General features: G+C 49.2%; 2 protein-coding genes across 7 annotated transcripts; one reads left to right on the top strand and one right to left on the bottom strand.

The window, feature by feature from the left end:
- The first annotated feature begins 3283 nt into the window (after positions 1–3283).
- On the top strand, positions 3284–9409 carry GCDH (glutaryl-CoA dehydrogenase). The gene is made up of 12 exons (XM_025457718.3): positions 3284–3436; positions 3516–3645; positions 3735–3770; positions 4040–4183; positions 4326–4388; positions 4678–4848; positions 5553–5682; positions 5763–5979; positions 6478–6581; positions 6868–6993; positions 7297–7457; positions 8880–9409. The coding sequence occupies exons 2-12, from the start codon at positions 3555–3557 to the stop codon at positions 8951–8953; spliced, it is 1317 nt and encodes a 438-aa protein (XP_025313503.1). The 5' UTR covers positions 3284–3436; positions 3516–3554; the 3' UTR covers positions 8954–9409.
- SYCE2 (synaptonemal complex central element protein 2) lies at positions 7774–26290 on the bottom strand. 6 transcript variants are annotated; one of them, XM_025457721.3, is made up of 5 exons: positions 25292–26290; positions 22663–22778; positions 11129–11339; positions 9882–10070; positions 7774–8790 (listed from the first exon to the last, which is right to left on the bottom strand). In XM_025457721.3, the coding sequence occupies exons 2-5, from the start codon at positions 22770–22772 to the stop codon at positions 8746–8748; spliced, it is 555 nt and encodes a 184-aa protein (XP_025313506.1). In that variant the 5' UTR covers positions 22773–22778; positions 25292–26290; the 3' UTR covers positions 7774–8745. The 6 variants fall into 6 exon arrangements, with proteins under 6 accessions (XP_025313506.1, XP_035558635.1, XP_025313505.1 ...); XM_035702742.2 differs by having other exon boundaries at positions 11129–11303; XM_025457720.2 differs by lacking the exon at positions 25292–26290 and adding an exon at positions 23383–23458.
- Between the last annotated feature and the right edge of the window lie 21 nt (positions 26291–26311).

The following is a 26311-nucleotide window of genomic DNA, read 5'->3' as shown; positions in this document are numbered from 1 at the left end:
ATGTAGTAATGCACACAGCTATACATATACATCAGACTCAACCATATATGGCACCACATAAAACCTACAACCCTACATATTCACACCACCTGTTACTGTCACAGTTTGTAATTAGTCATGACTGCACAGCTACCAATGCCCAATCATTGGGACCACATCCAGTTAAAGACAGACAACCATTGCCAACATGGAATCAAACACTCCAATAGTGAAAAGCACACAATGCTGCCCAGACATAGACACATCACCACAGATGCACAATCAGAATTGGTCCTCACAAATGCATCACACAAAAAAAGGCAAAATATTATCATGTGCCACAAAGGGAGGGGGTAGCAAGTAATATAAAAGCCAGCTCAATGCACCCACTAAGATGGCCATATGTAGAGAAATTGGAACCCTGTAAGCTCCTGGTGGGAATGTAAAATGCAGCTACTGTGGAAAAGTTTGATGATTCTTCAAAAAGTTAAACAAAAAATTTGGACAAGAGTTACCATATGACCCACTCCTAGGTATATACCCTAAAGAATTGAAAACAGGTACTCAGGGCAGCCCTGGTGGCTTAGTGGTTTAGTGCCACCTTCAGCCCGGGCGTGATCCTGGAGACCCAGGATCGAGTCCCACGGCAGGCTCCATGCAGGGAGCCTCTGCCTCTCTCTCTCATGAATAGACAAATAAACTCTCTTAAAAAAAGAAAAGAAAGGGATCCCTGGGTGGCGCAGCGGTTTGGCGCCTGCCTTTGGCCCAGGGCGCGATCCTGGAGACCCGGGATCGAGTCCCACGTCGGGCTCCCGGTGCTTGGAGCCTGCTTCTCCCTCTGCCTGTGTCTCTGCCTCTCTCTCTCTCTCCGTGTGACTATCATGAATAAATAAATTTAAAAAGAAAAAAAATTAAAAAAAAAGAAAAGAAAACAGGTATTCAAACAAATACTTGTATGCTGAGTTCACAGCAGCATTAGTTACAGTAGTCAAGAGGTAGAAACAATCCAAATGTCCATGAACAAATGAATGGATAAACAAAATGTGGTCCATCCATACAGTGAAATATTATTCAGCCAGGAAAAGGAATGAAGCTTTAAATACATAATCACGTGGGTGAACCTCAAAAACATGCTATGTGAAATAAGCCAATCATAAGACATCATACATATGATTCTAGTTAATATCCAGGCAAATCCACCAGACGAAAGGATTAGTGGTTTCCAGGAGCAGTGGGAGGAAGAATGAGGAGTGACTGCTAATTGGTACAAGGTCTCCTTTTTGGGTGATGGAAATGTTCTGGAACTAGATAGAGGAAGTGGTGGCACAACATTGTGTATGTGCTAAATGCCACTGAATTGTTCACTTTAAAATGGTTCATTTATGTTATGTGAATTTTGCCTCAATAAAACAATAGGCTGGAATTAGTGGGTTCCTGGAGAGGAAAGCAGAGTCTCCCTTGGGAAGAGATCTCCTTGGTTTAGGATGAGGCATTAAACAGGCATTTGTGGCTCTAAAATGTGAGGCACGAAGATAAAGGTCCGGACAGAGGCAGGGCATGCGGCTGGGACACGTGCCCCCTAAGAGCATGTGGCCAGGAGGGATGATAGACTTCCCAGGGAGGCAAGGCCTGAACCTCAGTTTGGGTTTCCTGATGGACATCACCCTCTGACACCCACAGCAGCTTCAGGGTAGGGAACTTTGGGGAAAGGAAGAGGAGAGGGGAGGGGAGAGCCCACTGGCTGCAGGAGGAGGGAGGCGACCAGAAGAATGAGAGCCACGCATAATCAGGGACATTTCAGGGAGGTAATGGGCTCCCTGATGTGTGAGGAGGAGGGTTCAAACTGTTTTATTTGGACATTACGGGCAAGAACGGCCCAGAAAGTAGGAAGGTCTAGAGACACCCAGTCCTCAGGCACTTGAGGGTATGCAGGCCAGTGATCACCTTTAGACACAATCCCACTGTTACTCCCATCATACTCATTCAGAGATGGTGTGAGGTAGAGCATGACACACATACAATTAGCCAGAATGTTGATGTGGGAAGACGTGTTCCTGGTGGGCAGGGAGGGTCTGGCTTGGGAACCAGGAGGCCTGGATCCTAATACAGATCCCCGCTCTGCACTTGGCCTACTGTAACCTTGAGCGAGATCATTCTGCTTTCTGGGCCTTACTTACCCCACCTGGAAAAAGGCCATGTCATGGCAGAAATAGGCCTTTTAGATACAGAGATGGTCAGGCACAGTGCACCCAGATTCAAATGCACATCACACAAACGCTCATCAAAGTGACCTAGGTGAGCCTAGCCACTCACTCAGGCATATGTTCATGTCACATTCACAGTCACCACAGGTTCACATAGATCAAATCACACTGACACGTGTAGGCACACAATCTCACAGACATACACACAAATATTGGTCAAGTTGTCACAAAAATAATAGGCACACCTAGGGAGAAAACTATCAGAACACAGAATTAGGGGCACCTTGGTGGCTCAGTGGTTGAGCCTCTGCCTCTGGCTCAGGTCGTGAGCCCAGGATCCTGGGATGGAGTCCCACATCAGGCTCCCCGCAGGGAGCCTGCTTCTGCCTCTGCCTATGTCTCTGCTTCTCTCTGTGTGTCTCTCGTGAATAAATTAATAAATCTTAAAAAAAAAAACAAAGAAACAAAAAAGAACACAGAATCATACATACAGACACACGATCACACGGAATACCATTACACAGGCTTACAACCACACGGACAAGAAACCACAAAGACATTCAGGCACACAGCCACTGCCACAGTTGCAGTGGCACACGACCACCCACAGTCAACCGCCCCACAAAGTCATAGGCACACCCACATACAGATACATAGTCAGATACAATCACACACATAGATGCAAGAAGCACAGCCCAAGCAAATCACCCCCAAGTCACACACACCGTGGCTACACGTGCTTCCTGGGACAGGCTGGCAGAGGTGGGGCTGAGATCGCCCCCAGGAGCCCGCCTGCCCCCTACCTCCCGGCCCCTCACAGCACCCAGTAGGGGAGACATCAAGGTCTGGACTCCTGGCTTCCAGGACTCATTTTTCTTGTGCCTCAGTTTCCTCATTTTACTGCAGAATTCCCCCCCTTGCACACGCCCCCTGCAACGGACCAATCAAGAGTGGGCCGAGCCCCCTGCTAGGGCCAATCCGAATGGGAACACAGCCGGCCAATTGGCTTGGCGCACTCGCCTTCCGCCCCTTCCCTGTTCTGCTTCTTAAAGCAGCTAACAGGCCTTGGCCCGGGCGCTGCCGTCTCCATCGGCGAGGCTGCCGTGGCCCTTTTAAAAGGCAGAGCCGTGGAGGAGTCGGTCCTAGCACACGCCAATGAGAAGCCCCATTCGGCATCCGCCCCTCCCACCCCCAGAGGTCAAAAGATTTTGCCAGTTGCACCGTGGACTGTACGGTGAGCCTGGAGGCGCCAGGTTAGCACCTGCGAGAGGGGCGAGTGGGGTCGGGGGCCGGGCGGTGGCAGCCACTCCGCTGACGCCCCTGCTCCTCCAGGTTGGCCGTGGTTGCTCCGCTTGCCCGCCCGCTGCCCACATGGCCCTGAGAAGAGTCCCCGAGCGGCTGCTGAGCCGTGGACCAGGCCTGAGCTTCCTGCGCGGGTGGGGCTCGGCGGCGGCGCAGACTGGTTAGTGCCCGGTCGGGGGCAGGGTGGGGAGGGTGGAATTGGAGGTTCGGGGGCTTTTCCGGGATGACTTTCCCATCCTGTGTTTGCAGAAAAGGGCGGGAAGACACTGAACCGAGCGACTAAGGGTAAGGACCCTCCTTGCGTCGGGTGTCTGCGGCCCTTGTCCAACTGTCTGTCTCCCCGGGGTGGGCTCTGTCCCGGAATCCGAGGGCTGCCCTGGAGGGAGGCAGGGCGTGGCTAGGGCCGAGGCGGTGAGTTTCCCGGAGATAAGCTCACATCCACCAGGAGCCAGGTGGAGCCGGGAGCGGGGCTGAGGATTCCAGAAGAGGAGGGTGCGGTGGTAGGGTGGCCGGGCCCAGTTAAGCCTCCTCCCGCTCTCTGCTCTGCGTCCCAGCCTCGCGTCCTGAATTTGACTGGAGGGACCCGCTGGTACTGGAGGAGCAGCTGACAGCGGATGAGATCCTCATCAGGGACACCTTCCGCACCTACTGCCAGGAGCGCCTCATGCCCCGAATCCTGCTGGCTAATCGCAACGAAGGTGCTCATGCCAGTGGGCGGATGCTCCCACCCTGCGCACCAGCTCTGCCTGCTTTAGCTGAGCCCCTGGCCCCCTCTGTCCCTGGGGTGGGGTTCCAGGGGGGGCAGGGCTGGGCCTGAGTTTGGGCATCCATCTTTTGCAGTTTTTCACCGGGAGATCATCTCAGAGATGGGGGAGCTTGGTGTGCTGGGCCCCACCATCAAAGGTAGGGACAGGTTTGTCTCCACACTCTGCAGCCCCCACTGTGGCCTGGAAAGCCCCCTCTCATCCCTGAGCTTGAGTTTCCCAGTCTGCAAAGCGAGGCTGTTATTCCTCCATCTGAGAGTGGCTGTGAGGACAAATTCATAAACCCACAAACTAGGGCCAGCTTGGTGTCCCCTCCCTGGGCACCCCTACGTAGCTTTGTCTCTTGGGCCCCAGGAATCACACTGGTCCAAGCTGGGCAGGGCTTTGTCTCCCATTTCTCCATCTTCCTTCTCCCTCCCCATCACCAGGGTATGGCTGTGCTGGAGTCTCATCTGTGGCCTATGGGCTCCTAGCCCGAGAGCTGGAGCGAGTGGATAGCGGCTATAGGTCAGCAATGAGCGTCCAGTCTTCCCTCGTCATGCACCCCATCTACGCCTATGGCAGCAAGGAGCAGCAGCAGAAGTATCTGCCCCGGCTGGGTGAGCAGTTGCCACGGAGTCTGGTGGAAGGAAGATCGTGTCAGGGGTCTGGAACTTAGGAATGGGACTGTCCCCAGTGCCTGCAGACCTTCTGTCCCTACCTGAAAGATACCCAATGGCTACCCAGATCCCCTGCCAGACCATGGGCCTCACCCCTGCATCTGATCCTGACTGTCCCCTCCTAGGTCTGCCTAGACTCTGCCCACTTCTTACCACCATCATCTCACTCCTGAGTTGCTTTCTGTGCTGCCCCTTCCTAGCCCAAAGTTTAAAGTCTTAATTTCCTGATGGTCCACAAGACCCCACATGAGTAGCCTGGCCTCTGCTGACCATTCCACCTCATCTATGGCCATTCTCTTGACTGCTCCTCCTTAGCAATCAAGAATTCTCCGAAAGTACCACTGTGCCTTTGCACATCTCTACCTCGCTGGGAGCACTCTTCTCCACTCTTCCTCCTCCTGCTTAGCTCCTTTTCACTGCCTTCAAGACAGATTATCTCTTTCCTGACTCCTACTCTCCCCATTGTGGCATTGTTACTGTGGCCTGGGGGGGGGGGGGTGGCTGTTCCCACATACCACCATCACCTGAGAGTGACATGAGGGCAGAGTTGGGTCTGCCTTTGGCCTGGCTCAGTGGAGAAGCTGACAATTTTGAGGGGATGGGTGAGGGACAGGCAGTCTTGTGACCCTGTATTGTTCCTGCAGCCAAAGGGGAGCTCCTGGGCTGCTTCGGGCTCACAGAGCCCAACCATGGGAGTGACCCTGGCAGCATGGAGACCAGAGCCCGCCACAACCCATCCAACAGGAGCTACACCCTCAATGGGACCAAGACTTGGTGAGGGGCCTGGTGTCTCAAGCAGGTGGGCAGGGGCAAGGGGGAGGTGGCCAGACCCTCACTGTCTGTCCCTCCCCCAGGATCACCAATGCACCTGTGGCCGACCTGTTTGTAGTATGGGCCCGGTGTGAAGATCGCTCCATTCGGGGCTTCTTGCTGGAGAAGGGGATGCGGGGCCTCTCAGCCCCCAAGATTGAGGGCAAGTTCTCCTTGCGCGCCTCATCCACAGGGATGATTGTCATGGACGGTGTGGAGGTGCCGGAGGAGAATGTGCTGCCTGACGTATCTGGTCTGGCGGTGAGCAGCAGCCACCTTGGGAACTGGTATCACTCACCAGCTGGTTCAACTTTCTAGGGCAGGGACCATGCTGGGGGCCCAGCTGGGAAACAGACACAGTCCCTGTGCTTGCAGAGCCCACACACGAATGATTCTGAGAGGTCCTGTTTGGCTCACTGATGTTTGGAAATTGCCCCTTTTTGGTGACCATTTTGCTCATACTGGCTCTGCCAAGGACACATACGGGCCTGAGCCAATTTAATTCTTTGATGCATGTACATCTTTGTCTCCTTACATCATCCCCTAGATCTTAGCATCTAGCTCAGATCCTGGGCTGGGTAAAACTGTATATGCATGAGCTTTGGTGCCAGGACTGTGTGTGGTTGAAACGGCTGCCCCGAATCCCTCTGTTTAAACTGACTTCATGTCTGGGGAAGGGGGTTTCCTTTATGTAGGTTAGTTCTGCATGGGGCCTCTCAGCTTCCAGCTGGGGCTGAGGCCTCTCTCTCAACTTTACAGGGGCCCTTTGGCTGCCTGAACAATGCCCGGTTTGGCATCGCTTGGGGTGTGCTTGGAGCTGCTGAATTCTGCTTGCACACGGCCCGGCAGTACAGTCTGGATAGGTATGTGGGGCTGCCATGAGATTTGGAGGTGTGGGGGCAGCATGGGCTCCATCCCTTACCCCTACCAGTGACTCCTCATCCCCTGTCTACCAGACTTAAATTCCACACTGGGTGAAATGGCCTGGGAAGTTCTTCTGAACACTGAGGGCCTGAGTGCTCAGTGACATTGGTAACACTGAGCAGTAACAGGGCCAGGGTGAACTCGGTGAGGGCCCAGTCAGCCTAGGAAGGCCTCCAGGACTGGGGAGTGAACATCCCCACACTTACCCTGAACTTGCCCACCTAGGATCCAGTTTGGTGCCCCACTGGCCAGGAACCAGCTGATTCAGAAGAAGCTGGCAGACATGCTCACTGAGATCACACTGGGCCTTCATGCCTGCCTACAGCTTGGCCGCTTAAAGGATCAAGACAAGTAAGGGTTGTGTGTTGGGGGAGCAGGACATAGGCAGCAAGGACATGGTGGTGGCTGTCCCTGGGGACCAGGAGAGGAGGGTCTTTTGTGCCTGGTGGGCCCTGGGGACCTATGCCTTCTTTCCCTCTTGGCCTCGATGGGACAGGACTGCTTGCTTATCCCTTACTGGGAGCTCAGTGTCTGCTGCTAGGACTAGAACTTGGGGAATCATCTCTCCTGGCTGGGTTTGCCCGGGGCTTAGGGATGCCTGGGGTCAGTTCTTTGTGTGAGCCCATACTTGTTACATGCCTGTGCCACTCCCAGGGCCACTCCAGAAATGGTCTCCCTGCTGAAGAGGAATAACTGTGGGAAGGCCCTGGATATCGCCCGCCAGGCCCGAGACATACTGGGGGGGAATGGGATTTCTGATGAGTATCATGTGATCCGGCACGCCATGAACCTGGAGGCTGTGAACACCTATGAAGGTAGGGGCTGGGTCTCTGGGGGGAGGAGTGTCACAGTGGCCTCACTGTCTAAAGAAGAAGGGTGGGGACAGCAGGACTGAATCCTCCCAGCTGTCATCACTGGTGACCTGGGGCAAGTCCTACCCTGTGTTCTTCATCTGGAGTGGCTCACACAGGGACTGTGGAAGTGAAATGCTCTCAGCCCTTTCCCCCATGGTGCTCAGGTGGAGGGGTACTTCCTAGACTGTTTTATGACCTCCTCGGGCATCCCCAGAATGGGGCACAATGCCTAGTGAGCTGGTGGATGCTAGGAAGCAAGAGCACAGCTACACACAGGAATCACCACTCCATTTTATGTTAAGAGAAAAAAGACAAATCATTGTCAGGCTGTAGTGCCTACATCTGGCAACTGGATATAATCGCATTGGACCTAGAACACCTTTCCCTGTGGGAAGAGACATGGAAAAAGATTATTTGAAAAAAAGTACAATCTAGTATCAGCCAGGCAGAGATGTATAAAGGTACAAGTGCTCATCTTGAGAAGAAAGTGGGACCAGGTTGGGCCTGAAGGCAAGTGTAGCTCCCTGGGCAAAGACAGTGAAGTAGCTTCTGTGTGCTATTCTAGATGGACATTCCAGAAACAGCAAAAGGGAAGGTTGGGGTTGGGGTGATCCTACAGGTGTGGGGATGACCCTGAGGACAAGCAGAGCCTTTAGGGAGTTTTATGCAGGGGAGGGATGGGGTCAGATTTGCACTTTAGGAAGTAAACGTAATTGTTATGTAATTCTCCATAAAAGGGAAGCAGTAACCTTTGCCTTCCACCCTGTTAAGCTTAGGAAGAGCAAATGAGAACACTGATGGCTCTAAAATGTTACCCAGACTTGACAGCATGGGATGTGGTATGTGGGGTGGTGGCTTTAGGATGGGGAGATCAGCTGGGACAAGCAATTTATCTGATGTCTGTGTTCCCATTCCCTCTCTTAGGTAAGAAAGGGCCTGACATATCTCCACAGAGCTCATCAGCTTTCTCAGCCTCTGTGTGAAAGAAGCATGAACGGGTTGAAAATTAAACATTTAACCAACTGTGCAGGGTGGGGTGGAGTGAATTTGCCAAGTATGGGGAACACCAAAGCTGGGCCCATGGCCAGGGCTGGACTTGCTGAAGTTTTGGGTCTAGCACAAGGACTTTTTTTTCCCCCCGAGATGCATTATAGAACTGTGAAAAACAATTTTCTCAGTGTGGCCTGAACGGTGGCCTCTGAGCCTTCTCTTGGTTGCTGTTACTAAGAGGGGCCTCTCCCAGTAGCTGTCAGCAGTCGCCATCTTTGTGGGTCTGATCTTCCAAAGTAGTAGCCTAGGGGGAAGAGGGACATGAAAATTGACTTTAAAGGGAAGTTGTGAGCTGTTCTGACTTCAGACCATCTCTGTATTTATCTTGTCCAGGCACTCATGACATTCATGCTCTGATCCTTGGAAGGGCAATCACAGGGATCCAGGCGTTCACGGCCAGCAAGTGAGCATACTTCACCCAGGAGCCCAGATGGTCTCAAGCTCATTCCCAGGGAAATGCTGTGCTCTGAGCTTACTCAGGGAGGTGGCAGATGGAGCCAATTTTTATAGTGGGAAGTGAGAGACACTGATTCTTAATTATCAAAATTTTCCCTTTGAAGTCATTCAAATGTGTTCCTTAAAAAGAAGATGGGACTCTCTGTACCAAGTTCCTCAACCCACTTTTAACCATGGACGGGAATGGATTCCACTTATCTTGGAACAGAAGCTTCTCTTGATGGAGGGGGGGGGCAGGAAGAGGGAAGGAGAGTGACGTGGAAGCAACCTCTGGTGTCTGAGCAAATCCCCCCGACACCAAGAGTTCACTGTGTGCCCTCTGACCCTTCCATCCCGAGGGTAAGTGCCTTATGCTGGATGTTAGAGCAAAATGAGAGTGAAAGAGAGAATAAAGTCTGTATGTCTGACCTCAAGGTGTTGGGGCACATTTAATTGTAACCACCCAAAAGGTCATTTCCGTCACAGGAAAAATGTGGGGACTGTGAGGTGATTGGGCGTATGGCAGGGATTTCCCCACAAGTGGTCTGGCCTGGGTTGGAGTCTTGGGCTCTGCTCCAATAACCCTGGTCAGACACTGACCAGGGCTCAGGCCTGTAGACAGAGGGGCCCTTGTCCTTTCTGTCACCACAGGGCTGACCACACAGTGGTAGGAAATAACAACTATCTAGCTCCTCAGCTCAGACACACCACCTCAGAGGGAGCCCAGGACCACGGGTGAGATGTCAAGAGCATCAAGGGTTTTGCAGTGATAGTGGCCCCTATGGGGTTTAGGCTGGGCACGGTGCTAACATCCTTGGTTTGTGTGGACATTTACTTTCATCTTAGCCACCATGCCTCACCTTCCTCAGGTGGCACCTGCATGCATGAGTTTAGTCATACCTCTGGCTGGATGCACAGATCTTTGTACACTGTCTCTACGGTGTGGCACACTTGTTTGAGCTCTGTTTCCAAATGGCTGATCTTTGCCATTTTCTGAGTGAACTCTTGGAGCTTGTCTTGAATGATCTTGTTATGGTGATTATAAATCTGATACATCCTCTCCTCTAGCTTCTCTGTCAGGTCTGAAACCTTTTAAAGAATAAAGCAAGTTCTTAGAAAATCAAACAAGAGGTATCATAAGATATTTGTTTTAAGTGGCTAATATTTCTGCAATTTATTTTATAAAAATGGTAAGAACAATGCCAGTGACTGGAAGTGAAACTGCCTATATATTCAGTTTTTTTTAAAGGAAGATGCAAAATTATGTATGTGGTACAGGCTCAAACAGGAAGAAAATATGCAATGGAAACTAAGAAAACATGTGACAAAGTAGCTGCTGGATAGTGAGATCATAGGAATGTTTTCTATTTTTTCTGCTATGTTATATTCTTCTCTACTTTCTAAATTTTCTATTATGTACCAGGGTATGTGCTGGTAGGGATGGGAGGAGGGAAAAGGGAAAAAAAAGTCAGCCTGTCATTGAGAGATGCATGACATGTGTCTCCCATGTGACCAACAAGCTGTCCCACTCACAGGACTCGGTGCATTCTGAAGAAGCATCAAGGATGATCATTAGTGTTGGACCTGAACATCACATCAGACTTTGTTAGACTCTTAAGGCCCAGCCATGTCAAGGGAACCCTAATCTCCCATCACAAACCATTCCACTTTTTTTTTTTCAAGATTTTTAAGTAATCTCTACACCCCACACGAGGCTCAAACTTACAACCCTGAGATCAAGAGTTGCATGCTCTACTAGGTGAGCCAGCCAGGCGCCCCCAAAACAATTCAACTTCTGAAGGACAAATGGGTGTGACAATGTAGGCTGTGCCTTGGCCCCTACTCCATTGGCCATTAGCCTTGGCATGAAATAAGAGGGCTAGGCTGCAGGTGCAGATGGACCTTCGTTCCTCCTCCTGGCTCCTTCATTTGGGCAAATCATTTCCAAACCTTACTCTACCATCTATAAAATGGGCCTGATCTCTGGGCAGGATTGCTGTAAGGGGGAAATGAGGTACTGCTTGCAGGTTGCTTAGCATCAGGCCTAGAATCTGAAAGACACTCAGCAGCAGCTTCATTCCTTCCCCTCTCACCCTTTACACAGGACTCCTTCCCCTGCCTTTGCAGTGTATGGGAGAATCTGTCACCTTGATCTTGAGGCTGTCCCTGAAGTTGGTCATGAGTGCGTGGTCTTTCTGCCTGCTCTCGTTGATGTTTTCAATCAGTTCCTGGGCCCTCTTCTTCAGGATGTCGATGCTTGAGTCCAGAGAGGAAAAGCAGGATCCTGACTTCCCTTCTAGCATCATCAGCTGGCGGTTGGCACTGGAGGTGGCGATAGAGGGGCTAGAAACCTGACTTCTGAAAGTACAGGAAACTGAGGTCAACACCAAACTCTCCTGAGAGTGCTGACCTGAATTAGCTCTATGGTGGGAGGGGAGCCAGTGTTGTGTGTCTCCTGTGGGTGATGCTTGCTTATTTCATTCACACACTGAGAGGCAGGGACAGCAACCCCATTTTGCAACTGGGGAAACAGATCCAGGAGTGCAAACAAAATCCACCTAAGGTTCCAGAACAGGGGGATCTGCTGGACTCCAAAGCCCACTGTCATTTTTATTACACCAAGTTGCTACCTTGAAATGAATGTCAGTTATACTATTTAGTTTATCAACAACTATAGATTGGGGCAAAGATTGTAAACAACTAGAGGGATTCTGCATAGAGATTCCTTTGTCGAGACCTGTAAGTTTTCACTCTGGTTTAAAAACAAGTGGAAGGAGATCGCTGGGTGGCTCAGCTGTTTAGCGCCTGCCTTTGGCCCTGGGTGTGATCCTGGAGTCCTGAGATCGAGTTCTGCATTGGGTTCCCTGCGTGGAGCCTGCTTCTCCCTCTGCCTGTGTCTCTGACTCTCTCTCTCTCTGTGTCTCTCCTGAATAAATAAAAACTTTAAAAATTTTTCAAAAAAAACAAGTGGAGGGGTGCCTGGCTGCCTCAGTTGGTAGAGCATGTGACTCTTGATCTTGGGGTCTTGAGTTCAAAACACACATTAGGTGTAGAGACTACTTTAAATAAATAAATAAATAAATAAATAAATAAATAAATAAATAAAATATTTGAAAACAAAGAAGTAGAAATTATGCATAATGCGTTATGAATGAAGTTTATGCAAAGAAAAAGTTGCAATCTGATTAGCAGACCCTTTGGTGTTTAAAATTAAGATAAAATGTTTAAGGTATGTTTTTTTTTTCTTCCTTCCTTCCTTCCTTCTTTCTCTTTCTTTCTTTTTTTTTTTTTAATTTTTATTTATTTATGATAGTCACAGAGAGAGGCAGAGACATAGGCAGAGGGAGAAGCAGGCTCCATGCATCGGGAGCCCGATGTGGGATTCGATCCCGGGTCTCCAGGATCGCGCCCTGGGCCAAAGGCAGGCGCCAAACCGCTGCGCCACCCAGGGATCCCTCTTTCTTTCTTTTCTGTATCTTGCTTTATCTGATCTGTAAACACTTTCCATCTGTCAGGCTCCATGCTAACTTCACAGGTTGTCTTGCTGCAACCTCTTGACCATGTTTTGGGGTTGGTCCACTCATCATCTTTACCTACCTTGTAGCTGAGGATGCAGGATCAGTGTGTCACTCTGAGGGTCACTGGCTGGGGTCCAGCAGAGCTGGGTGTGGCACCCAGCTGGCCTGACTCCCCAACCCATGTCCTGCTGCCCCTGGGTCCTGTTTCTTCCCCTCTGAGCTCCTTCTAGCTCTTAATGGCTGAGACTCAGAGGTGCCAACAGCGTGGTTCCTGAACTCACCAGTTCACAAGCAACCATAAAGTTGGCCAAGACCACACAAGCCAGGCACTGATTACTTAGAAAATTACATTTTGATTTTTGGATGCTTTTTCCATAAAACTATTTTTCTTGGTGGTTTCCTGACTGCCCAAGTTCTTCCCTTTGGCTCAGGATACAAGCACAGTAAAACCCCTGAGCACAAGAGCCTGGGTGGCCAGAGCTCTCACCAGCACGAAAGCTCTCAGGCCCAAGACTTCAACTGTGTCCTGGTCCTTAACTATTCCTTGCCAGATTGCTTTTTGGCTCTGTGGCTCTGTGCCTGCTCTCTGACTTGACCTGTGAGACCTAGCCCAGACCAATGCCTCCTTTGAGAAGCTGTCCACGATCCTGTGCCTATCACTGTATGTGCTTGTCACAGCTCACATCCCTATCTCCCCAGAGGGCTGTGTCCTATTTATCTCCGAATTCACAGCACTCACCACATAGTAAATTTTCTATTGTTCGTTGAATGAATGAAGGACACCTTCTATCTGATCTATCCCTCCCTCCTCTGGCTTCATACAAAGTATGCAAGTCCATCAGTCTCCAAGGCAAGATACGTGAGGTCAATGCATTTATCAAGTTGGGAAAGTATTCTCTGAGGCAGATAATCTATAGCAAAGACTTACATCAGCTAGAAAAGAATAGACCAACTAAAGTCTTCCTGAGTATTCTTGTAAAAAGACATTTTACTGCAGGACAATGGTTTACTAAGGAGTTTATGGCCTCTTAAGCTTGCAATTACTGCTTTCCTACAGGGAAGTGAGGCAGAAGGAGATTAATTCAGACCTGGGACACACTGATGTTTTATTTTTTCCTTTTTTTTTCTTAAGATTTTATTTTTAAATAATCTCTAAATGCAATGTGAAGCTTGAACTCACAACCCCAAGATCAAGAGTTACATGCTGTACTGACTGAGCCAGCCAGACCCCCACAGACTGACAGTTTAACACTCAGACTTTTGTAATGTTTGGATGCAAGCGAAAAACACAAAGTGGATAGCTCTTAAAAAGATAGCCATGCTTCATGATGATAATGAAACTTGCAGAGGTTCAAGAAAACCTGGTGTTTCACTTCCCTGAGATTGCAAGCACTGACAGCCCTCATGTTCAGCCTAAACTGGGGTTCTATTACTTCAGTCTCCATCTAAGAGCATCAGCCGCTCTTCCCTTCACCACTGTATCATACTCACACCAAAACCCTACCCTGGCTCTCCATAACCAAGTGGTGTATCTTTTCTCAAACTCAGGAGTTTGAATGATACTGGAGGAAATAACCTGTGAACAGGGTCACTGCAGAGTCTTGCTCTCTAGCCTCTGGGGAGTCCTCAGGGTCACTGGGCATCCTATCTGTGCTCTGGTCACCTCCCTCTCACATGCCTATCAGCCATTCCAAACCTTCATAATTCTCCTGTCCCTGACCCCACACTTGCCTCCCCTCACCCTGAGCATATACAGAAAGAGCAGACCAATTCCCCTGACTACTGTTCCTCATAAATGGATCCACAACCATCATTCCTCTTTCCAAATTCCCAGCTTGGCAGGCAGGAAAAAGGTCCCATGCCTCTACAGGGCTCCCAATCCTCCCCGCCTGTACCTCGCCCTCTTCTTATACTTTTGACCTTTCCCTTGGGCTAGCCCTTTCTGGGGCATGTCATCCCCAGTTTTACTTTTTTTTTTTTTTTAAGATTTTATTTATTTATTCATGAAAGACACACAGAGAGAGGGGCAGAGACACAGACAGAGGGAGAAGCAGGCTCCATGCAGAGAGCCCGATGTGGGACTTGATCCGGGGTCTCCAGGATCACGCCCTGGGCTGAAGGTGGTGCCAAACCACTGAGCCACCCAGGCTGCCCCCCAGTTTTACATTTTAAAACAACACACATATACATCCCTCCCCTCATACACCCTTCAGTCAGCCTCCTTCTTTCCTCCCCTTCACAGCCATGTAGCTCTTCTAGAAAGAGTTGCTGACACTTTCTGAGATATTTTCCCACCTCTCACTCTTCTCAGCCCCCCAGTTCCTATCCCAGTTCTCAAATGAAGTGTCTCCTGCCAGGGTCCCAAATGGCACCCAGCAGATACCTCATACTGTAATTCCCTTGAGCTGGCTGTGGTGTTACTGACCATCCTTCCCTGCCATTCTCAACACTTGGTGTCCCCAGGCCCTGTTGTCGGCCTCATTCTCTTCTCTTCACACCATCCGTTCAGAACCTTGCTCTGAAGCCAGGACCCCCAAGCCTCCTCCCTGCTGCCCTTTCCTGCTAACCCCCCACCCACCACCTCACAATGGACAACCCGTTATTCCCTAAAGGAATCCTTGTAGCCAGAATGCCCCAGCAATCCTTTTCCCTTCCTATATACTGCCTCTTCTAGAAAGTCTTCCCTGGCTGCATTATTTGCACATGGTACCTACAGCGTCAGTGTCTGCACCTCAGCCTCCCCCTGTAGTCTCTGGGAGGACTGGACCGTGTGTCACTCATCTTCATGTCCGTAATACCTATGCCTCATGACAGGAGTAATAAAGGGGTGTGGGATAAATGGATGGATGACTAGTGAGGGCATTCATTACCATCCACCTTCTACAACCCCCCAGGTTTATCCTCAACCCACACCTGTCTCCTGAGCTCCCAACAATGTATCTATTTTCCAGGCCCTCTCCACTTGGCTGTCCCAGAGGCCATCTCAAACTACAAATTTGCATACCGACATTGCCATCCTCCTTCTCCTTCTGTGAATGACACCAAAAGCCACCTGGTTTCCGTGCCAGAAACTTAAGTCAGCCTAGAGTCAGCTTTTCTCTGCAACTCCACATCCTGTCAAAAAAAATCCTCCCTTCCACCTCCTTGATCTCTCCCAAACCTATCATCTTCTCTCCATCTAATCATTTCTAACTCTCCACCTATCATTTCTCACCTGGTCTCTAGGGACTTTCTAAATTGCAATCTGATGTCCTACTCCTGCTTGACAGCTTGAGAGCCCCCACCTACCACAGGATCGAGAAAATTCCCTAGCACTGAGCACAAGGCCTTCCAGGGTCCTGGCTGCTACCTTCCCTTTCCATCTCCTACTCCGAGCAATTTGGAACCTTCCACAACTTCACCAAACCCATCAGCCTTTGCCTGAAATGGCTTTCCCTTCCTGCAACTTCACCATTCGGAGTGTATGCTGGTGCAGGCCCACAGCACCTGCGCTTACTAATCACAACACTGCCCAGGTTTACACGCATTGGTTCCTTCCAAGACATGGCGCCTGCTTGGGGTAGAGGGGGGTAGTTACGGATGGCAGTCTGCACAACCCAAAGGCAGCATAAATATTCACTGAATACCTAAAGGGAGACACCGGGGTGGCTCAGCAGTTGAGCGTCTGCCTCTGGCTCAGGGCGTGATCCTGGAGTCCCGGGATCGAGTCCCACAACAGGCTTCCAGCATGAAGCCTGCTTCTTTCTCTGCCTATGTCTCTGCCTCTCTCTCTGTCTCTCATGAATAAATAAAATCTTTAAAACAAATTAAAAAATAAATGAATACCTAAAGGAACGAACTTCTTCCAGAGCTGCGTGTAACATCCCCGCTCACAAACCTTGTCCCCACAGTTGCCTTGTCCCGACAGTGTAAGGGTCTGAGATTAAAATCAATGATAAAAACAGGTGCTTCTTTTTATGTAATTGCTCACAACCTGCTTGAGCTGCTAACAATTCTAAGTTGCTCCTTTCTCAGGCTCCAGGGATGAGGCTGGAATGGTCTTCATGGCAGCTATGCAAATAGTGAAAAATCACTTGAATTCATCTCATTCAAATTTTGTTGTGGGACAAAGGCCTGCATCAGATGTCTGCAGAGAGCTTCTTGATTTTTTCCAACCTCTCCTTTGGGGATTTACTTCTTTCCATTTCATTTTTCTTAATACTCAGCAGCTGCATATTCATCAGGATGCTAATGAATCATAGGCTTCCCTGGGCCTGCATTCACCAATTAACTTTAATAAACAAAATGCATGGTGTCCTCTTCACTGGTTTCCCCCATTCCCAGGCCTGCTTCTATTGCCCAACCCTGGATGGAGGCCAGCGAATGGAAGTGGGCCCAACAAAGCAGGCTGGGTGTGCATGGCCTCACAGAGGGGTCGGACAGGGGGGATCTGGGGTGGGGGCTGTGAACACTTCACCCGGCTCATCTATTATAGTCTGTCCTTCTAAGAAGTCCCTAATTCAGCTGCAAGGATTAGGACATAGTTTCTGAGCAGGGCCCACGCTGGCAGGGGGCCCGGGAACGGTGAGGAAATGGGTCTAAGTGAAGAGACCATCTGTTCGCTCCAGGTAAAGCTGTGATTGGCAGGCGTATGAGCCAGAGCCCCCCGCTGGTGGGGCCCTCCCTCCATGGCCTCTAACAGATATACAAGTAAACAATCCGCCAGCCACTTATGACCACCGCAGGCGGCAGTCCCAGGAGGGGAGACAAGCTAATCAAACATTCAAGAAGGAACACAACAGAATCGCTGGTGCTTGGGCAAAATGAGGTTTTGCTGAAGTACAGCCAGGAAGGGGGAAGGTCTGAATCAAAGCTACCGAGCCTGTTCTTCACCCTCTGCTTTTCTTTCCTGAAATGTGTTCACATTTTAATCATGTCACTGAGTGTCTGCTGCTGGATCTATTAATTGGCCCTTGCACTGGTTCTAATCCATCTGTTTTTTTCAGCCCAAAGCTCTTGTGGAACTCCTTGAAGTCTTTGATACGCAATTGTCTATGTCTCTTTGCCACTTAGGTCCAGGTCTAAACATGCTATTTGTAGGAAGATGTTATCAAACAAATGGCTCCAGTCATTTCCTTCTTTTTTCTGGTCTCCAATTGATAGCACACACCTAGAAACCACTCCACCTTGTAGCCTGCTTTATAACTGAGGAATCCGGAGGTAAGGAGAAGCTGGCTTTATATGTAGAGTCCTTAGGGCCTTGTCCTGAGCGTGGCCTTGTCTCACTCCTTCCGCAGGTGAGCTCATTCACCCCACAGTTGTCACTGAATCAGTGACTCCTACAGTACCATCTCCAGCCCCTTGTCCCACCCAGAGTTCCAGATCAGCAAGTCCAACTGTATTCTGGATGTGTTCATGCGCATGTCCCCAGTTACCTCAAGCTCAATAAGGGCAAAATGGAACTTGTGTTCTTGCCTCTGCCACGGAAACCACTATCTGCTGGAAACCAGTCCAAAGTGGGGAGAAAGAGGTGTGCTAGTAAACATTTAGCAAGTGGCTCTCCGTGGGGGAGGAAAAAAAAAGGCCTGATTTGTAGTGTTTGCCAATTTCCATAGTGCCGACTCTCACTATGGGCAATTTCAAGCTACTAACATAAAATCGCTAAATGCTATGTTGGGAAGAGATGTGGGAGCTGGGAGGAGCTGGCCCCAGTACAACACAGCATGGGTATCCCTGCTGCCAATCACAATGCCTGATACACTGGCCTTTTCACTGTTTGGTAGCACACTAGCAGGGAGAGATCCTCAGTTCATCCCCTTTCTCAGCCTCACTAAACACTCCCCCCTAACCCCCATAAGAGTTTCCCTCCATCTGCCCTGCTAGATGCGACCCCCACAGAAACCTCCCACCCGATCCCCCAAATCCACTCATGCCCCCTCCCTTCCATTCTCCACAAAGCAGCCAGTGTCTTTTAAAAACAGAAACCAGAACATGGCACTTCACTGACACAGTGATTCCCCTCCTATGTATCTACACAAGAGAAATGAAAATATATATCCACACCAAAATGCATACATGGATATTCACAGCAGCATTATTCACAAGAACCAAAAAGCAGAAACAACTCAAATGTCCATCAACCAATGAATGGATAAGTAAAACATGATGGGTCCATAATATAGAGTATTACTCAGCCACATAGAGAAATGGAGTTCTGATACATTACAGCATGGATAAATTGTGAAGACATTATTCTGTGGACGAAGCCAGTCACAAAGTACCATGTAAGTGGGGCAGCCCAGGTGGCTCAGCGGTTTAGTGCTGCCTTCTGCCCGGGGTGTGATCCTGGAGACCTGGGATCGAGTCCCGTGTCGGGCTCCCTGCATGGAGCCTGCTTCTGCCTCTGCCTGTATCTCTGCCTGTCTCTGTGTCTCTCATGAATAAACAAAGGACCATGGAAGTGTATGATTCTGCTTATATGAAATGTCCAGCAGAAACAAATCCATAGAGACAGAAAGTAGTGGTTACTAGGGTCTGAGGAAGTTGCAGAACCCGGTGGATAATGGTTAGAGATATAAGGTTTCTTTTCAGGGAGATCAAAGTGTTATAAGGCCGATAGCATTGATGGCTGCATGGCTGTGTGCATGTACTAAAAACAATTGAATTGTACATTTTAGGGATGCCTGGGTGGCTCAGTGGTTGAGCACCTGCCCTGGGCCCAGGGCATGATCCTGGAGTCCCTGGATCGGGTCCCACATCGGGCTCCCTGCATGGAGCCTGCTTCTCTCTCTGCCTGTGTCTCTGCCTCTTTCTCTGTGTGTCTCTCATGAATAAATAAATAAAATATTAAAAAAAATAATTGTACATTTTGGTTGGTGAACTAGATAGTATGTGAATTATATTTCAAGCTATTTTCAAAAAATCCTCCGAATAAAGTCTGCGGCTGACAAAATGACCATGATCTCGCCTCTGCCCAGCCATCCAGTGCTCCTCTTGTGCTCATACCCATACCCAGCCACACTGGTCTGCCTTCAGCTCCCTGAACACCACAGGGGCTTCGCATAACTTCTTCTCAGCTCCTTCTCCCACCCCCATGGCCACTCAACATCCATTCTCCCTTACCTTTTGATTCAGCATTGCTTCTTCAAGGCTGCTGTCTCTGGCACCCCATTCAGGGCTGGCTGCCTTGGGGTGTTTTCCCAACACCCCAAATTCTTCTGTGTCAGTACTTGTTCAGTACTTGCCTCTCGGTCTGATGGAACCACCGGGAGGGTATGTATGAGAGCATGTGTCTGGTGGACTCAGGACCTCCCCCTGCTGCCAATCACAGTGCTTGATATGCTGACCTTATTACTGTTTTGTGGGCATACCAAGCTTATTCATACCTCAGAGACTTCCACTCTTCCTGGAAAATCTGGGTCCCCCTCCCCTGAGGCCTCCTGGTTGGTACTTTTCATGTGTGATCTCCTTAGAAATTTTCTCTAGGGCAGCCCTGGTGGCTCAGAGGTTTAGTGCCGCCTTCGGCCCAGGGCCTGATCCTGGAGACCTGGGATCGAGTCCCTCATTGGGCTCCGTGCATGGAGTCTGCTTCTCCCTCTGCCTCTCTCCCTCTCTGTGTCTCTCACGAATAAATAAATAAAATCTTAAAAAAAAAAAAAGAAATTTTCTCTAAACTCCCTATCACTCTAGATGCTTCTTACTCTGTTTTTTTTTTAACAGCAATTACCACCAGTTGAAATAACATTATTTTATTGTTATGATTATTGTCTCTCTCTCTCTCTTCCTCTTTTTTTTTTTTTTTTTTTTAGAAAATCAGCTGGGCAACAGACCCAGAATAACCAATACAATATTGAAGTAGAAGAACAAAGTTGGAGGACTGATGAGCCTTAGCCTCAAGACTTACTATTAAGCTGCAGTGATCTAAATAGTGTGGCCCTGGTAAAAGAATAGATAATAGATAAGTGGAACAGAATAGAGAGCCTAGAAATAGAGCCACACATATGTAGTCAACAGATCTCTGACAAAAGACCAAAGAAAATTCAATGGAGAAAGTAGTCTTTTCAACAAGTGACACTTAAATGACTGGACAGCCATGAGCAAAAAACGAGACATGGACCTCATATTTTCACACAAAATACAGCACATACCTAAATGTCAAACACAAAGCTATCAAACTCCTGGAAGATATCACAGGGAAAAAAATCTAGAGGAACGTTTTAGATATAATATCAGCAGAAAAAAATCGGTAAGTTGGACTTCATTAAAATTAAAAACTTCTGCTCTGCAAAAAGGAACTGTTAATAGAATGAAAAGATAAGCTACAAACTGGGAGGAAATCTTTGTGAAACACATGCCTGATAAAGGACAAGTATCTAAAATATACAAAGAACTCTTAAAAACAATAAGGGAACAATCGACCTGATTAAAGAAGAGGCAAAAGATCTGCACCTCCCCGCAAAAGACTTATGAATGACAAGCATATGAAAAGATGTTTAACTTCATATCTCTTTAGGAAAATGCAAATGAACACAACAATGAGATACGACCACACACTTATTTAAATGGTGAAAATCCAAAAACTGACAACACCAAGTGCTGGCAAGGATGTGGAGCAACAGAAACACCCTTTCCTTGATGATGGGAATGTAAAATGGCATAGCCACCTTGGAAGACAGTTTGGCAGTCTCTTACAAAACAAAATATATTTTTATCATATTCGTCAAGCCATAGCACTCCTTGGAATTTAGCCAAAGGGAATTGAAAACTTAACTCCACACAAAGACCTGCACATGAATGTTTATAGCGGCTTTATTCAGAATTCCCAAAACTTGGAAGCAATCAAGATATCCTTAAGTAGGTGAATAGATAAACTGTGGGACATCCAGTCAATGATGTATAATTCAGCACTAAAAAGAAAGGAGCAATCAAGCCATGAAAAGATACAGAGGAACCTTAAGTGCATACTGCTGCTAAGTGAAAGAAAGCTTCAAGAGAGTAGAACTTCTGATTTGTTCACTTCTGCATGCTCAGCATCAGTGTCTGGCCAAAGCAGATCCTCAAAAAATATTTGCTGAATAAATACATGTTCAAGACAAAAACATTTTTTGTCACCCTTGATGCTGCTCTTTCAACTCCAAAAACTAATCCATAAGCAATTTATGTCAGTTCTATCTTCTTAAACATACCCAGAATCTGACTTCTCATGATCTCAACAGATCCATCATAGGCCAAACTGGAGTCATCTTGCACCTGGATGATTCCAATTGCCTCCTCACTGGTCTCCCAGCTTCTACTCTTGCCCTCAATAATCTATACTCTACATGAAAGCCAGAGAGAGGCTTTTAATACCTTAGCCCAGAGGACTTCAAACTTCTATAAAGGGCCAGAGAGTAAATTTTCAGCTTTGTAAGGTTCTGTTGTCTCTGCTGCAAAAAACTTGACTCTGCAGAAGCAGCCATAGACAAGCATGGCTGTGTTCCAACAAAACTTTATTAACAATAGTCCTTGCCATGTCACTCTATTCCAAACCTGTCCATGGGTAATTAACACCCAAAGTCCCATTAACCTGTCTGACTGCATCTCTTCCTATCTCCCTCTTAGGCTCCTCCAACACAGTCCTCCTCACAGCCTCTGCAGGTACTGTTCCTCTGCCTAGAGCATAGTTCTGCCTACCCTCATGGTTCCCTCGTCACCTCCTCCATGAAGGCTTTCCTGACCCTCTGCTCTAAACTGGCACTCTCTTGGGGCACCTGGGTGGCTCAGCGATTGGCGGCTGCCTTGGACTCAGGTCACAATCCTGTGGTCCTGGGATTGAGTCTCACATCAGGCTCTCCACAGGGAGCCTGATTCTCCCTCTGCCTCTGTCTCTCGTGAATAAAAAAACAAAACCTTAAAAATAAACCTCAAATCTTTAAAAATAAAGAAACTGGCACTCTCTCCTTATTCGGCCCCCCACCCCCACAGTATTATCATCTCCGGACTACTAGATGCTCCCAAGTTTACCAGCTGTCTTGTCCTCTCACTACTCCGTCCCAACACTTGGAACCATGCCAGGCATGTGGTAGACGCCCGACCAGTTGGCGGAGCAAATGCACGCAGAGTGGACGCTGGCAGGGTCTCGTGGAAGAATCGGGTGAACAAGGACTGGGGGTCTGTGTGCACCGTGGGCCCGAGTGCTTCCTCACCTAGCTGGCCCTCGACCAGCTTCTTCTTCGCGGCTCTCCTCGCCCTGCGGCTGCTCCTTGCTCTCCCCCAGCAGCTGTGGCTCCTGGTCCTTGCACTCTACGTGAGGCATGTCCACCTGTGAGCACAACCAGCGCTTGAGAGGCCAGAGGAGGGAGGGCGAGAAGGGGTCCCTCCTCCTGCCTCTTCGACCCCGGGCACCTCCGTTTGCCCCTGCGGATGGCTGGGGACCCCCAGGAGAGGTGCGCGGGGCTGGGATGGGCACCACGAGGTCGGGGGCGTGCGTGGGGCGGCCCTGCGCCTGGAGCGCCCGAGGACATTGGCCGGGAGACCTGGAGGGGATGGAGTGAGGGGAGTGGCGCTGGGCTAACTGGTGTGTGCCTCGGCTCGAGTCCTTCCAGGAAGGGGAAGAGGTAGGAGAAAAAGAAGGAAAGGAAAGAGTGCGGCGCGTGGGTATCTGAGTCTTTCTCTACCCTGCGCCTGCCACGCGCCATGCGTCAGGGTCTGTCCTTCCGGCCTGGGCTGTCAGCGTGTCAGTCACACAGTCCCGTCAGTCAGGGCCTGGTCAGTCAGTCAGGAAATCGGGGCCCGGCCTAGCGAGGGGTGGCCCTGATGGCAGGAGACAAGCGGCCCGGTTCGGGTCCGCCAGGGAAGTCCGAGATCACGGCAGTTCCCCGTCAGTCCGCCCGCCGCCCGCGCGAAGGGAAACCAGCGCCGCGTACTCCCTGTCGCTCCATTCTGTCTTTTCCCGCCTTCTCCTTCGAGCCCTCTGCGCAAGCGCCGACCCCGCCCCCTGGCTCGCCCCGCCCCCGCGCACGTGCGGCATCACGCGCTCTTGGTTCCGCCTCTTTTTGAGAACTTGCGCGCGCCGCGTGGCGGAGTCGACCGTTAACCGGCGGTTGGGCTGTCCCAGGGGCTGCGCGCGCAGCCAGCGCCGCCCGGAGGAGGGGGTGGTCTGTGTGCGTGCGTCCCCCTTGTGGGAGGATTCTGGGCCCTACTCAGGTGGAGGGAAGCGATTGGCCGCTGCGTTTATTCTTAGGTTTAGATTATCTTCGCTGCCCCAAGAAATCTTTGCAAAGAAAAATCCTGACCGTCCCTGTTCTTGATTATGACCTATTGTCCTCAGTGAAAAAGTTTTTGCAGTATCATCTTGAATCAGTTACCTGTGCACTCTAGCACTGGAATCTCCTTAGAAACATGATGGGTTTGGCCTTTACGGAGTTGGGCCCATGTCCCTTACTACTACTACTAATAGCAATATTACCTTAATGGTGACAACTATAACAATTGGCACCCGAGGAGCCAGAGTGGGAGAAAATACTGCTAAACATATTTCTGAGCACTTCTAGCCAGCATCTGCAAAGAACGCAATAAGACAACCCAACTTAAAAATTGGCAAAAGATTTGAATAGGCATGTGCAAAGGTCCTGAGGTGGGTGCAAACTCCGTGTACTTGAGGAGCAGCCAGGCCTGGGAGGGAGGGAGAACAAGGATTGGGGGAGGCTATGGGTGAAGGATCAATGTTGGGCAGGGACTGGGCTGGGAGCCAAAGCAAGGGGGTTTGGCTTTTGCTCCGATTCACTGGTAAGGAGGTAGAGCTGCTCTCTGGGACACGTGTCAATGTCTATGTGGGAGAGGCAGCAGGAAGCCTGTGCAGGACTCTTGTCACCTGTCACAATGACTAGGGCACACACATCTTGACACCTACATTCTGGAGAATGTGGTTTGAAATCTGGTCGCTTGGGATGCCTGGGTGGCTCAGCGGTTGAACGTCTGCATTCGGCTCAGGGTGTGATGCCAGGATCTGGGATCGGTCCCACATCGGGCTCCTTGCAGGAAGCCTACTTCTCCCTCTGCCTGTGCCTCTGCCTCTCATGAATAAATAAATAAAATCTTAAAAAAAAAAAAAAAAAAAAAAAGGAATCTGGTCTCTTACCAACCAGAGACCTGGGGGCAGGGCATAAAACTTCCACTCAGTCTCAAAATCCATTTTTGCCTGTAAAATTTATTGCCTGTAACTGAGGCAATAAAATCTAAACTGGAACACAATGAGTTTAGTAAACAGCAGCTAACATTAGTATCTTGTGGCAAAGCCACAACGTAAGCAAAATGTACCTTCCTGCAGTACCAGGTTTGGAGATTGGAGTAGATAACTCCAATCTCCAATCAAAAATTTCAAAAGATTTACTGTTAAGGACACACACATGCACACACACACTGAAAAGAAACAAAAGCAACACAATATGCAGGACGTTTTTTTTTATAGTGCAGGGTTTGTAGAACTTCTGAAAATAAGCAAAATCAAGCCTGTCTTGTTAAAGGAACATATATAGCAGCAAAAATTTAAAAACACAGGAGAAAGAGAAACACCAAATTCATGAGGGAGCAATCTTAGCAAGGTGCTGGCAAAAGGAACTAGGACAAGCCCATAGGGTCTTCAGAACATTAGTCACAGATCTAAAATGCATAAGATCCAAAGCAAATATAGTCAACGTTCAGATTTGATCAAACTGGGGGCAGACTCCTAGGCGCTTGATGTATTAGGCTTTATATTTTATGCTATACACTCTTCTTACCCACCCACCTTCACTTTTCTGGGGTTTTATCCCTCCTTCCATTTCTGGAACTTACCTGTTTATGGCCCCCATGCACTCCCTTCCCCCTGGGAGCTCCCAAGGGCAGGGACCTGAGTCAGCTTTGCCTATTGCTGAGTCTTTAGCTCATGATACTACTGGCACTCAGGAGGTGCACTGTTGTTGCATGAGTATTTTTCTGTATGTCTTAATTAAATTTGAAACAAAGGAAAAAAAAAAAAGCTGACCGGGTAGCCCTTGGGAGATTGGTGACCATACACCCTGGGACCAGAAAAGCCTACAGCCTCAGCTGCCAACTGTGCTGGCTGTTAACGGTGGCCTCGTGGTTCCAGAAAACTGTTCACGTTTCCAAGAGCGCGCTGACCTTGAAGACGTGAGGGGAGCAACACGGAGACTGAGATTTACTTTAAAATATTTCCACAGACACAGGGATCTTGCTCACACTGTTCAATGTGGGTTCATGAAGCTCTATCCTACTCATCTCCCTCCTCTGAGCTCCTGTGAAATCCTTAGGAGATCATTAAAAAAAAAAAAAAAAAAAAAGCAGCTTTTTAGGGGGAGGATGGAGAGATGAATTGGTGGAGTACCAAGGACTTTTCTGGGAGTGAAAATGCTGTCCGAACCCAGGGGATGAACATGGAGCATGAACCACAACACAAACCATGAATCGTGGGTGATCAGGATGTGTCTATGTACTTCATTCATTGTAAGAAATGCACCCCTTTGGTGGGGCTGTTGGTAGTGAGGAGGCTGTGTGTGTGTGGGGGCAGAAGGTAGATGAAAAAGTCCTCTACTTTCCACTCAATTTTGCTGTGAACCAGAAACTGCTTAAAAAAGTGGGGGGGGGAAGGGGCAGCTTTAAAGAAACGCTTTAAAAAAGTACAAACACCTATCTAAAGCTGCCCCCCAGTCACCCCACCATGCCTGGCTCCCAGGGTGAATCATGGCACTTGTCTTGGCCTTCCCCTCCTATATGCCCCTTCCACAGGGGTGGGGGACTTCTGTTCTATTCACCTAGAGGAGAGCCTGGCACCACCAGGTGATGGGTAAATGCTTA

The sequence above is a fragment of the Canis lupus genome, chromosome 20, assembly GCF_003254725.2.
Source record: "Canis lupus dingo isolate Sandy chromosome 20, ASM325472v2, whole genome shotgun sequence".
Classification (NCBI taxonomy): Eukaryota; Metazoa; Chordata; class Mammalia; order Carnivora; family Canidae; genus Canis; species Canis lupus.
The sequence above is the reverse complement of the archived record's forward strand: the minus strand, read 5'-3'. Positions and strand labels throughout refer to the sequence as shown.

What these genes read in the sequence shown, in the direction of transcription:
- GCDH (XM_025457718.3), top strand. Translation starts at nt 3,555, where the DNA reads ATGGCCCTGAGAAGAGTCCCCGAGCGGCTGCTGAGCCGTGGACCAGGC. An exon ending in GCTGGCTAATCGCAACGAAG is followed by an intron (nt 4,184 to 4,325) that starts GTGCTCATGCCA and finishes CATCTTTTGCAG; the next exon opens with TTTTTCACCGGGAGATCATC. An exon ending in GCTGGGCCCCACCATCAAAG is followed by an intron (nt 4,389 to 4,677) that starts GTAGGGACAGGT and finishes CCCCATCACCAG; the next exon opens with GGTATGGCTGTGCTGGAGTC.
- SYCE2 (XM_025457719.3), bottom strand. Translation starts at nt 23,154, where the DNA reads ATGGCGCGTGGCAGGCGCAGG. An exon ending in TGGCGCGTGGCAGGCGCAGG is followed by an intron (nt 22,779 to 23,133) that starts GTAGAGAAAGAC and finishes TTGTGCTCACAG; the next exon opens with GTGGACATGCCTCACGTAGA. An exon ending in GGGACAGCCTCAAGATCAAG is followed by an intron (nt 10,071 to 11,128) that starts GTGACAGATTCT and finishes ATTCTTTAAAAG; the next exon opens with GTTTCAGACCTGACAGAGAA.